Raw genomic sequence first — 13,804 nt, 5'->3', positions numbered from 1 at the left:
AATTGAACACATTTATGAAGATTTTACACTATTGTGGAGAGATTTACTGCTTGGATTCTTTACATACGATAAAAAATAAGCTGAAACATTTTTATGTAATTAATTTCATTATTCTTTTGGCCAAATTTCATATACACAAATGTAAATTTACTAACAAAAAAACACATTTTCTTACCCTACAAAAATAAATTGAACTGTATTTTAAGACAGTTAAATACTCTACTAACAAAAAAGCTGTTAGAATTGTAAGTGTATGTATGTCCCTTAAGGTCCTTGTGTAATTGTAATGTGATATTGTACCCCCTAGCTCGATTGTCCATTATATATAATATATATATACTTGTGTTCCCTTATGTACTTTCTGTATTGATTTGTTGTTAATAAAAATAAATAAAAAAGATTCAGCGCGAGGGCTGATAGGGTAAAAATAACGCGATTGGACTGCTGGCTCTGACTCTTGACTCGTTGACGTACTAGTCGGAAGGAGGAAACTCGGAGGAAAATCGGACATTTCTGACATGCTAACTGGTTATAGTTATACACGTGACGCACACGTGACGTGTTCAACGAATCAGCAAGTCAGACATTTCCGAGTTTCCTAGTTCCGGACTAGCATATGAACTCGCCAAATTCTCTTAATTTGGGGGCGGACATAGCGGGTTGGCGTATTGGTCACATGACATATCTACAATTTATCACATGACGTGTATGAGGAAATATCGCAGCTGAAGAGGAGAAAGGTGGATTGTCTTTGCTTTACTGTGGATGTGCTACACATTTTGATCGATATCCGCCAAATCGTCGAAAATGAGTGCTAGTTTGGACATCAGACTGAAAAGAGCAAATAAAGTATATCATGAGGGGGTAAGGGTCAATTTGCCTGAAATTTACATAGTAAGATGTACAGTATAACTATCGATGCTACCAAACTGTAAGAAGCGATGACATTGTGTCACGCTTGTTTGGGTATAAAGCAGTTCACGTACTCAGCAGAAGTCATTCCAAATGGTATAGCTTGAACAAGTGCATCAGTGACAGGTGATACAGTGAAGTGTCAAATAAGTACTTAACCTCTTCTACCCTCGACATGTTCTGTTACTAGCTCGTGTTGACCATTGTTTTACTCCAATTTTATCATTAACTTCACAATACAGTGGCTAGATTAACCCTGAGTTAAATTGCTGTGTTTCGTAGCTCTGGAAACTTGGCAAGTCGTGTGCATGCCAATTGTTTTGCTTACTACAGAGCAACCTTTTATGTGTTTGTGGTGAATCGATGATAATGATTATTTTGACTAATCAGCAGTTATCAATTTCTTCAATGTGTAAGGATTCTACTGCCCTCTAGTGGATGTCCTGCGTTGTCGAACATTCGTTTTTTATTTTTTATTTAACCTTTATTTAACCAGGTAGGCCAGTTGAGAACAAGTTCTCATTTACAACTGCGACCTGGCCAAGATAAAGCAAAGCTGTGTGACACAAACAATAACAGAGTTACACATGGAATAAACGAATGTACAGTCAATAACACAATAGAAAAGTCTATATAGAGTGTGTACAAATGAAGTAAGATTAGGTAGGTAAGGCAATAAATAGGCCGTAGTGGCGAAATAATTACAATTTAGCAAATAAACACTGGAGTGATAGATGTGTAGAAGATGAATGTGCAAGTAGAGATACTGGGGTGCAAAGTAGCAAAAAACAATATGGGGATGAGGTAGTTGGATGGGCTACTTACAGATGGGCTATGTACAGGTGCAATGATCTGTAAGCTGCTCTGACAGCTGGTGCTTAAAGTTAGTGAGGGAAATATGAGTCTCCAGCTTCAGTGATTTTTGCAATTCGTTCCAGTCATTGGCAGCAGAGACCTGGAAGGAAAGGCGACCAAAGGAGAAATTGGGGGGTGACCAGTGAAATATACCTGCTGGGGTGGGTGCTGCTATGGTACCAATGAGCTGAGATAAGGCGGGGCTTTACCTAGCAAAGACTTATCGATGACCTGGAGCCAGTGGGTTTGGCGACGAACATGAAGCGAGGGCCAGCCAACGACAGCATACAGGTCGCAGTGGTGGGTAGTATATGGGGCTTTGGTGACGAAACAGATGGCACTGTGATAGACTGCATCCAATTTGCTGAGTAGAGTGTTGGGGGCTATTTTGTAAATGACATTGTCAAAGTCAAGGATCAGTAGAGTAGTCAGTTTTACGAGGGTATGTTTGGCAGCATGAGTGAAGGATGCTTTGTTGTGAAATAGGAAGCCGATTCTAGATTTAATTTTGGATTGGAGATGTTTAATGTGAGTCTGGAAGGAGAGTTTAGTCTTTATATTTTTATTTATTTCACCTTTATTTAACCAGGTAGGCTAGTTGAGAACAAGTTCTCATTTACAACTGCGATCTGGCCAAGATAAAGCACAGCAGATTGACACACAACAACACAGTTACACATGGAATAAACAAACATACAGTCAATAATACAGTAGAAAAAAAGTCTATATACAGTGTGTGCAAATGAGGTAAGATAAGGGAGGTAAGGCAATAAATAGGCCATGGTGGCGAAGTCATTACAAAATAGCAATTAAACACTGGAATGGTAGATGTGCAGAAGATGACTGCAAGTAGAGATACTGGGGTGCAAAGGAGCAAGATAAATAAATACAGTATGGGGATGAGGTAGTTGGATGGGCTGTTTACCAATGGGCTATGTACAGGTGCAGTGATCTGTGAGCTGCTCTGACAGCTGGTGCTTAAAGCGAGTAAGGAACCAGTCTAACCAGACACCTAGGTATTTGTAGCTGTCCACATATTCTAAGTCAGAACCGTCCAGAGTAGTGATGCTAGGCGGACGGGCAGGTGCGGGCAGCGATCGGTTGAAGAGCATGCATTTAGTTTTACTTGCATTTAAGAGCAGTTGGAGGCCACAGAAGGAGAGTTGTATGGCATTGAAGCTCGTCTGGAGGTTAGTTAACACAGTGTCCAAAGAAGGGCCAGAAGTATACAGAATGGTGTTGTCTGCGTAGAGGTGGATCAGAGAATCACCGGCCGGAGCGACTTCATTGATGTATACAGAGAATAGAGTCGGCCCGAGAATTGAACCCTGTGGCACCCCAATAGAGACTGCCAGAGGTCCGGACAACAGGCCCTACGATTTGACACACTGAACTCCGTCTGAGAAGTAGTTGGTGAACCAGGCAAGGCAGTCATTTGAGAAACCAAGGCTGTTGAGTCTGCCGATAAGAATGCGGTGATTGACAGAGTCGAAAGCCTTGGCCAGGTTGATGAGTACGGTTGCACAGTATTGTCTTTTATCGATGGTGGTTATGATATCGTTTAGGACCTTGAGCGTAGCTGAGGTGCACCCATGACCAGCTCGGAAACCAGATTGCATAGCGGAGAAGGTATGGTGGGATTCGAAATGGTCGGTGATCTGTTTGTTAACTTGGCTTTCGAAGACTTTAGAAAGGCAGGGTAGAATAGATATAGGTCTGTAGCAGTTTGGGTCTAGAGTGTCTCCCCCTTTGAAGAGGGGGATGATCGTGGCAGCTTTCCAATCATTGGGAATCTCAGACGATACGAAAGAGAGGTTGAACAGGCTAGTAATAGGGGTTGCAACAATTGTGCCTGGATCATTTTAGAAAGAGAGGGTCCAGATTGTCTAGCCCAGCTGATTTGTAGAAGTCCAGATTTTGCAGCTCTTTCAGAACATCAGCTCTGGATTTGGGTGAAGGAGAAATGGGGGTGTCTTGGGCAAGTTGCTGTAGGTGGTGCAGAGCTGTTGACCGGGGTAGGGGTAGCCAGGTGCAAAGCATGGCCAGCTGTAGAAAAATGCTTATTGAAATTCTCAATAATCGTAGATTTATCGGTGGTGACAGTGGTTCCTAGCCTCGGTTCAGTGGGCAGCTGGGAGGAGGTGCTATTATTCTCCATGGACTTTAGTTTCCCAGAACTTTTTGGAGTTTGTGCTAAAGGATGCAAATTTCTGTTTGAAAAAGCTAGCCTTTGCTTTCCTAACTGCCTGTGTATATTGGTTCCTAACTTCCCTGAAAAGTTGCATATCGCAGATGATGACATACAAGTAACTGCCAAAATAAAGGAAACACTTGAGTAAAAGAGGGAAAGAAAGTATATTGAAAGCAGGTGCTTCCATACAGTTGTGGTACCTAAGTTAATTACGCAATTAACATCCCATCATCGTGTGTGTGTCAGTCATCAGATCTCAACCCAATTGAACACTCATGGGAGATTCTGGAGCGAAGCCAGAGACAGTGTTTTCCACCACCATCAACAAAACACCAATTGATGGAATGTCTTGTGGAAGAATGGTATCGCATCCCTCCAATAGAGTTCCAGACACTTGTAGAATATATGCCAACTGGCACTGAAGCTGTTCTGGCGGCTTAAGACACTTTGCTGGTGTTTCCTTTATTTTGTCAGTTATGTGTATCTTTTCACTAAACCCTCTGGTCATAGTACAGCTTTATGAACACCCTAAACACCAAGAGTGTGATACTTTTTGCATTTCATATTTGTAATATAATTTATGGTTTATTATGTCAGGAGGTCCTTGCCGGTGTTGTGGCGATAGTTAGTAAAGAGGCGGTCCAGCACCAGGGCATCACTCTCACCATGGAGGGAATTGTCAACCTACAGCTTAGCTCTAAGAGTGTGGGAGTCTTTGAGGCCTTCTACAACTCTGTTAAGGTGAGTGTCCAACGGTATTTCCAAGCCCAAGGATCACCACACATTGAACTGCCTCTTTCACATGATTAGATTATGTTGTTGTTGTCATGGACTGTTTAGTGCCAACATGGAGCATAGATACCTGACCTAAGTCTGTATATCAATGATTCTGATGTCACAGATTGATCTCTCCCCTCTTTCTGTAACAGCCCATTCAACTTATCACGAGCAACATTGAAGTGGTAAAGCAAGGCAAGGTGCCTGGAGGCAAGACAGAGATTCCCTTTGAGTTCCCCCTGCACACAAAGGGCAACAAAGTGCTGTATGAGACCTACCATGGCGTTTTCGTCAACATTCAGGTAATGACCACAGAGCTGGGGCATGCCCTGCACTTTGCAAATGGCTGTCTTCTGTGTTTTCAGACTGACCTAGATTCTTCTCCATGTCAGACAAGGACCAGCCAGAGAACCATACTATACCTCCCAAAGCAGATATTTCAGTGTCCAAAATTGATTGTGTATGCATTTTGTCTGCCATCTTTGGGTCAGACCTGCTTCAGCTGACGCAGTGCCCATGCTATTTCTAATGACAATTTAAAAGATCCCTTTTATTGTCATGTCATCTGGAGAAATACAAAAACAACTGTGATTGTAAACCTCTCTGACGCTAATGAGGTGTAATTATAGAGACAGAGACAGAGAGAGATGCACAGATTGACATTTCCTGTGTTCCAGTCGTTTGTTGTCTCAAGGAAACTGCAACAACAAAAAATACAAGGAAGACTAAATGTTTGCTTAAAAAAACATGTTTTCATCACTGCAGATGTATAGGCCTAAGCAATGAAATAATGTTATTAAAGAGATGCTGAAAGGTCATTTTCCAGCAATCTTACATTTTGCTGGAGTGAAAATAACAAGGCATTCTGTAGTTGCCGAGGCATTTTTACTCTCAAACTGGAGGTTTTTTTTGTCCCCTGAATCAGTCAAGCTTCAGAAAGGATCTAGATGTGTTCTGTAGTCTGCAAAATCAATGAGGTGTAGACCAACATTTCAATAGTGTAACGCTTGAGCATTAAACCTTTGGAAAAAAATTCTCTAATAGGCTTTGTTTTTGTCCAATAAGAATGTTTACGCTTGAAAAGCTATGTCTTCTGAAACAGTACGATCTAGTAGATTAGGTATTTTTATTGCTTTCCAGAATAAGCGAGGCATTCAAAAGACAGAGGGGAGTCTCTGTACTGCATCTAATATTAGACCTAAAATTCAGATAGTACTGATGAGGAACCTCATGGGGGGTGACTTATCAGTCTCAATTCTACCACTGGAAAAGGAATCCAGCTTTATTTTAAGGCAGGCTTTTAGCAAACATATGCCTGTTTCTCCTGACAATATCATGTGAGAAAAAGTATTTGTATCCACAAAAGCCTTGTTACTAATATTAATAATTGTATGGTGTTTATTTTCTCAGTACACCCTCCGTTGTGACATGAAGCGCTCCTTGTTGGCCAAAGACCTGAGCAAGACCTGTGAATTCATGGTGCACTGTCTGGTGAGATCAACCATCATCCTGACTCAGACCAATATCTCATCTCTTCTGAGAATCCCATACAAAAACACCACCATAACATGATCTGACGTTGCTTGATTTTAAGTTTCATGTAGCTACAGTAAGAAACAGGCCTGTAGTTTCTCATAATTTTCTTCAATATAGATGAAGTGAAGTGATGTTGTAATCTATAGTTACACAATGACATCATACATGATTACTAGGGGACTGTTCCTTCTCTGGGGCCACGCAGACCATTTACTCATGGTTAGACTGTCCCCTTTCTCTTCTCTCAGCCACAGAAAGCCAAGCTGCAACCCACCCCGGTAGACTTCACCATCACGCCAGAGACCCTGCAGAATGTCCGGGAGGTACAGCAGGCCTGTCGGGAATATGACCAAACACCTACAAAATGTTAAATTACTTTTGGTCATGTAGTGTAGATTAAATGTATGTGGACACCTACTTGTCGACCATCTCATTCCAAAATCATTAATATGGTGTTGGTCCCCCTTTGCTGCTATAACAGCCTCCACTCTTCTGGGAAGGCTTTCCACTCGATGTTGGAACATTGCTGCGGGGACTTGCTTCCATTCAGCCACAAGAGCATTGGTGAGGCCGGCACTGATGTTGGCCGATTAGGCCTGGCTCACAATTCCAATTCCTCCCAAAGGTGTTCGATGGGGTTGAGTTCAGGTATCTGTGCAGGCCAGTCAAGTTCTTCCACACCGATCTCGACAAACCATTTCGGTATGAACCTTGCTTAGTGCATGGGGGCATTGTCATGCTGAAACAGGAAAGGGCCTTCCCCAAACTGTTGCCAGAAAGTTGGAAGCACATAATCCTCTAGAATGTCATTGTTTGCTGTTGCGTTAAGACTTCCCTTCACTGGAATTAAGGGGCCTAGCCTGAACCATGAAAAACAGGCCCAAACCATTATTCCTCCTCCACCAAACTTTACAGTTTGCATTATGCATTCGGGCAGGTAGCGTTCTCGTGGCATCCGCCGAACCCAGATTCGTCTGTCGGACTGCCAGATGGGAATGCGTGATTCATCACTCCAGAGAATGGGCTTCTACTGCCAATGGAAGAGAGCTTTACATCACTCCAGCTGACACTTGGCATTGTGCATGGGGATCTTAGGCTTGTGTGCGGCTGCTCGGCCATGGAAACCCATTTCATGAAGCTGCCTACAAACAGTTATTGTGCTGACGTTGCTTCCAGAGGCAGTTTGGAACACGTTGCAACCAAGGACATATTATTTTTACGTGCTACACGCTTCAGTACTCAGCAGTCCTGTTCTGTGAGCTTGTGGCCTACCACTTCGTGGCTGAGCCGTTGTTGCTGCTAGACGTTTCCACTTCACAATAACAACACTTACAGTTGACCAGGGCAGCTCTAGCAGGGCAGAAATTTGACGAACTGACTTGTTGGAAAGGTGGCATCCTATGAAGGTGCCATGTTGAAAGTCACTGAGCTCTTCAGTAAGGCCATTCTACTGCCAATGTTTGTCTATGGAGATTGCATGGCTGTGTGCTCGATTTTATACACCTGTCAGCAACGGGTATGGCTGAAATAGTCGAATCCACTAATTTGAAGGGGTGTCCACATACTTTTGTGTATATATACAGTTGAAGTCGGAAGTTTACATACACCTTAGCCAAATACATTTAAACTCTGTTTTTTCACAATTCCTGACCTTAAGGCCTAGTAAAAATGCCCTGTCTTAGGTCAGTTGGAATCACCACTTTATTTTAAGAATGTGAAATGTCAGAATAATAGAGAAAATTATTTATTTCCGCTTTTATTTCTTTCATCACATTCCCAGTGGGTCAGAAGTGGGTCATACACTCAATTAGTATTTGGTAGCATTGCCTTTAAATTGTTTAACTTGGGTCAAACATTTCGGGTAGCCTTCCACAAGCTTCCCACAATAAGTTGGGTGAATTTTGGCCCATTCCTGATGACAGAGCTGGTGTAACTGAGTCAGGTTTGTAGGCCTTCTTGCTCGCACACAATTTTTCAGTTCTGCCCACAAATTGTCTATAGGACTGAGGTCAGGGCTTTGTGATGGCCACTCCAATACATTGACTTTGTTGTCCTTAAGCCATTTTGCCACAACTTTGGAAGTATGCTTGGGGTCATTGTCCATTTGGAAGACCCATTTGCGACCAAGCTTTAACTTCTTGATTGATGTCGTGAGATGTTTCTTTAATATATCCACATAATTGTCCTGCCTCATGATGCCATCTTTTTTGTGAAGTACACCAGTCCCTCCTGCTCAAAGCACCCCCACAACATGATGCTGCCACCCCCGTGCTTCACGGTTGGGATGATGTTCTTCGGCTTGCAAGCATCCTCCTTTTTCCTCCAAACAAACAGTTCTATTTTTGTTTCATCAGACCAGAGAACATTTCTCCAGAAAGTACGATCTTTGTCCCCATGTGCAGTTGCAAACCGTAGTCTGGCTTTTTTATGGCGGTTTTGGAGCAGTGTTCTTCTTCCTTGCTGAGCGGCCTTTCAGGTTATGTCGATACAGGACTTGTTTTACTGTGGATATAGATACCTTTGTACCTGTTTCCTCCAGCATCTTCACAAGGTCCTTTGCTGTTGTTCTGGGATTGATTTGCACTTTTCGCACCAAAGTACGTTCATCTCTAGGAGACAGAACGCGTCTCCTTCCTGAGCGGTATGACGGCTGCGTGGTCCCATGGTGTTTATACTTGCGTACTATTGTTTGTACAGATGAACGTGGTACCTTCAGGCATTTGGAAATTGCTCCCAAGGATGAACCAGACTTGTGGTCTACAATTTTTGGCTGATTTCTTTTGATTTTCCCATGATGTCAAGGAAAGAGGCACTGAGTTTGAAGGTAGGCCTTGAAATACATCCACAGGTACACCTCCAATTGACTCAAATGATGTCAATTAGCCCATCAGAAGCTTCTCAAGCCATGACATGATTTTCTGGAATTTTCCAAGCTGTTTAAAGGCACAGTCAACTTAGTGTATGTAAACTTCTAACCCACTGGAATTGTGATACAGTGAATTATAAGTGAAATAATCTGTCTGTAAACAATTGTTGGAAGAATTACGTGTCATGCACAAAGTAGATGTCCTGACCGACTTGCCAAAACTATAGTTTGTTAACAAGAAATTTGTGGAGTGGTTGGAAAAATAGTTTTAATGACTCCAACCTAAGTGTATGTAAACTTACGACTTCAACTGTATAGCATACCTTTTGGCATTCTAGATGTTGGTTTCCTGGGACTTAATCGGTCTACTCCGTCATTGATCAAAATTATTTAAGGGAAACCAGCAGACACCGTAGCAGGAATGTTCAGACCGTTAACAACATCCCATCTTTGTATTACTCACCATCGTCTCCCTCAGAGGAGTTTGCTGCCCAAGTTCCTGATCCGGGGCCACCTGGATGCCACCAACTGTGTGATCACTAAGCCCCTGACTGGAGAACTGGTGGTGGAGAGCTCTGATGTGGCCATCAAGAGCATAGAGCTGCAGCTGGTCCGCGTAGAGACCTGCGGTGAGTCTGACGCTACTTATTGTAGCCCATCTACACTGAACAAAAATATGAACGCAACATGCAGCAATTAAATATTTTACTGAGTTGCAGTTCATTATAAGGATATCATACAATTGAAATAAATTCATTAGGCCCTAATCTATGGATTTCACATGACTGGGAATACAGATATACATCTATTGGTCACATACCTTTAAAAAAATAAGTAGGGGTGTGGATCAGAAAACAAGTCAGTATCTGGTGTGACCACCATTTGCCTCATGCAGCGCGACAGCTCCTTCGCATAGAGATGATCAGGCTGTTGATTGTGACCTGTGGAATGTTGTCCCACTACTCTTCGATGGCTGTGCGAAGTCGCTGGATAATGGCGGGAACTGGAACATGCACGTCGATCCAGAGCATCCCAAACGTGCTCAATGGGTGACATGTCTGGTGAGTGTGCAGGCCATGAAAGAAAAGGGACATTTTCTGCTTTCAGGAATTGTGTACAGATCCTTGCAACATGGCCCGTGCATTATCATGCTGAAACATGAGGTGGGTGTGGATGAGTGGCACGACAATGAGCCTAAGGATCTCGTCATGGTATCTCTGTGCATTCAAATTGCCGTTGATAAAATACAATTGTGTTCGTTGTCCATAGCTTATGCCTGCCCATACCATAACCCCCCCCCCTCCACCATGGGGCACTCTGTTCACAATGTTGACATCACAAACTGCTCGCCCACACCACGCCATACACTCTGTCTGCCATTTTCCCGGTACAGCTGAAACCGGGATTCATCCGTGAAAAGCACACTTCTCCAGCGTGCCAGGGGCCAATGAAGGTGAGCATTTGCAATTTGCAGTCAGATCAAGACCATGGTAAGGGTGACAAGCACGCAGATGTGCTTCCCTGAAACGTTTTCTGACAGTTTGTGCAGAAATTATTTGGTTGTGCAAACCCACAGTTTCATCAGCTTTCCGGGTGGCTGGTTTCAGACGATCCTGCAGGTGAAGAAGCTGGATATGGAGGTCCTTGACTGGCGTGATTACACATGGTCTTTGGTTGTAAGGCCAGTTGGATGTATTGCCAAATAATCTAAAATGACGTTAGAGATGTCTCATGTTAGAGAAATTAACATTCAATGCTCTGGCAACAGCTCTGCTGGACATTCCTGCAGTCAGCATGCCAATTGCACACTCCCTCAACTTGAGACATCTGTGGCATTGTGTTATGTGAGACAACTGAACATTTTAGTGGCCTTTTATTGTCCCCAGCACAAGGTGCACCTGTGTAATGATCATGCTGTTTAATCAGCTTCTTGATATGCCACCCCTGTCAGGTGGATGGATTTTCTTTGCAAATGAGAATTGCTCACTAACAGGGTTATGTACACAATTTGAGATAAGCTTTTTGTGCGTATGGAACATTTCTGGGATTTTTTAACATTTCAGCTCATGAAACATGGAACCTACACTTTACATGTTGCGTTTTTATATTTCTGTTCAGTATATTTGGAGGGCAGGCCCTGGTAGAATACTGTAACAATGCTTCCTTCGAGGGTATCGTTCATCTGAACTGTACGTGATTGAATGAAAGTAAGATTCCCATTACTTTGCTTTCACCAATCCAGATTAGTGTCTAAACAGGGCCCTACCCACTCCTATAGAAGTTAATGGTGTGTTTTTCCATCTGCGCCAGGTTGTGCTGAGGGCTATGCCAGAGATGCCACAGAGATCCAGAACATCCAGATAGCAGAGGGAGATGTCTGCCACAGCCTCCCCATCCCCATCTACATGGTCTTCCCCAGGCTCTTTACCTGCCCTACCCTTGAGACCATCAACTTTAAAGTCGGTGAGTTAACCTGTAATAAATACAAGTCAAATAGTGCAACAGTTTGTGATTTACCGATGACTGACAGATGCGATTCTTTGTTCCTCTAGAGTTTGAGGTGAATGTGGTGATTGTCCTCCATGACGAACATCATCTGATCACTGAGAACTTTCCTCTGAAGCTGTGCCGAGCGTGAGAGCCCAGAGCTCCACTACAATGGAGGATGGTCAGAGAATAGTGCCGTTGACATGCCTGGGCAAGAACGACCTGAAGTGACCAAGGACTCAAAGTCCAGAGATAGCCAAGCCTACAAGTCCTGGCAGACAGTCATATCTGTTGGCTGGGCTTCCCTGCTCTGAATCAATGACACAGTCTATAAGTACATAATGTTATATGGATGTATGTCTACAGTTCAGAAAAAAAAGACTGAAAAAGCAGAGGATGTTCAAGATTGTGGGCTACCTTTCAATATAATAGTGCAAATGTCAAAATGGATCAAGTAACTTAATTGTGTATCAATTCATGATATCGTTGAAGCCGCATTGTTGCATTTCAGAAGTCTTTTGGAGAGACATTGCCCATCATTAGCAGTAATATGGTCAATTTCTAACTGAATGTTGGCACTGTTAAAATGTAGCCCAAAGAACATTCTAAATGGAGGCATTTCAAACTAACAAGGTATTCAAAATCAACCAAGTTATTAAATGCATTTTAACATTCCAGTTATGTTATCATTGTAAATCGTGTGTATTGGCTTAACCCCAAAGAGCTGGCTCAAGGAGTTAAGCAGCTTCAGTAAATTTTCTTCAGTAAAGATTGACACATTTTTAGACTGAATCCATATTCCCAAACCATAAGATCAGAGATGGCTGGTTAAAAATAATGATCCGGCTTTCTGATATACTGTAGCCCCCCCCCCCCCCCAGGACTTGGACCTAATGTCCCAACAGCAGATTAAATTAACTTTCAAAGTAAGCCTTAAATAACAGATTTTAGGTAATGCTGGGCTAAGGACCTGATGCATCTGGAGGAAACTCGCATCTTGGTAAATAAAAAGTAGCTACTTACATCACACAATTCACAGAAATGTTTTTGCAGACAACACTCTTGTGGACAGACTACAAACAAATGCATCTGACCAAATTACTTTATTTTAGTCTCTGTTAACCCAGAACTAAGTGATACACATGACCAAAAGTATATTAATTTGTATTTATTATGGATCCCCATTAGCTTCTGTCAAGGCATCAGCTACTGTTCTTGGGGTCTGGCTAAATTAAGGCAGTTATACAATTTTAACGTTACAATACATTCCACAACACACAAATTGGACACCTACTCGAACATCTCATTCCAAAATCATGGGCATTGATATGGAGTTGGTCCCCCTTTGTTGCTATAACAGCCTCCACTCTTCTGGGAAGGCTTTCCACTAGATGTTTGGACTTGCTTCCATTCAGCCACAAGAGCATTCGTGATGTTGGGCGATTAGGCCTGGTTCGCAGTCAGCGTTCCAATTCATCCCAACGGTGTTTGATGGGGTTGAGGTCAGGGCTCTGTGCAGGCCAATCAAGTTCTTCCACACCGATCGACAAACCATTTCTGTATGGACCTCACTTTGTGGACAGGGGCATGGTCATGCAAGGGCCTTCCCCAAAATGTTGGCAGCACAGAATCGTCTAGAATGTCATAGTATACTGTAACATTAAGATTTCCCTTCACTGGAACTCAAGGGCCTAGCCCGAAACATGAAAAACAGCCCCAGACCATTTGTATTTATTATGGATCCCCATTAGCTTCTGCCAAAGCAGTAGCTACTCTTCCTGGGGTCCGGCAAAATTAAGGCAGTTTATATATTTTTTTTAACATTACAATACATTCACAGATTTCACAACACACTGTGTGTCCTCAGGCCCCTACTACACCACTACCACATATCTACAGTACTAAATCCACGTGTATGTATAGTGCGTATGTTATCGTGTGTGTGTGCCAATGTTTGTGTTGCTTCATAGTCCCCATTGTTCCATAAGGTGTTTTTTAATCTGTTTTTTAAATCTAATTTTACTGCTTGCATCAGTTACTTGATGTGGAATAGAATTCCATGTAGTCATGGCTCTATGTAGTACTGTGTGCCTCCCATAGTCTGTTCTGGACTGTGAAGAGACCTCTTGTGGCATGTCTTGTGGGGTATGCATGGGTGTCTGAGCTGTGTGGCAGTAGTT

The 13,804-nt window shown here is 42.7% G+C and overlaps 1 protein-coding gene across 2 annotated transcripts; it reads left to right on the top strand.

The window, feature by feature from the left end:
• Positions 1–652: 652 nt before the first annotated feature.
• On the top strand, positions 653–12,301 carry vps26c (VPS26 endosomal protein sorting factor C). 2 transcript variants are annotated; one of them, XM_071328664.1, is made up of 8 exons: positions 653–864; positions 4,556–4,699; positions 4,888–5,037; positions 6,146–6,226; positions 6,520–6,594; positions 9,616–9,766; positions 11,448–11,600; positions 11,690–12,301. In XM_071328664.1, exons 1-8 carry the CDS (start codon positions 808–810, stop codon positions 11,773–11,775), a joined length of 897 nt encoding a protein of 298 aa, XP_071184765.1. In that variant the 5' UTR covers positions 653–807; the 3' UTR covers positions 11,776–12,301. The 2 variants fall into 2 exon arrangements, with proteins under 2 accessions (XP_071184765.1, XP_071184774.1); XM_071328673.1 differs by lacking the exons at positions 11,448–11,600; positions 11,690–12,301 and adding an exon at positions 10,033–10,312.
• Positions 12,302–13,804: the final 1,503 nt, after the last annotated feature.

Source organism: Salvelinus alpinus, chromosome 1, assembly GCF_045679555.1.
Source record: "Salvelinus alpinus chromosome 1, SLU_Salpinus.1, whole genome shotgun sequence".
Classification (NCBI taxonomy): domain Eukaryota; kingdom Metazoa; phylum Chordata; class Actinopteri; order Salmoniformes; family Salmonidae; genus Salvelinus; species Salvelinus alpinus.
Note: the sequence above shows the minus strand (reverse complement) of the source record. Positions and strands in the feature narration are given on the sequence as shown.

Excerpts from the sequence above, each read along its gene's own strand:
- vps26c (XM_071328664.1), top strand. The coding sequence starts at position 808 with ATGAGTGCTAGTTTGGACATCAGACTGAAAAGAGCAAATAAAGTATAT. Across the intron at positions 5,038-6,145 it reads GCGTTTTCGTCAACATTCAG|TACACCCTCCGTTGTGACAT; the intron begins GTAATGACCACA and ends TTATTTTCTCAG. Across the intron at positions 6,227-6,519 it reads AATTCATGGTGCACTGTCTG|CCACAGAAAGCCAAGCTGCA; the intron begins GTGAGATCAACC and ends CTCTTCTCTCAG.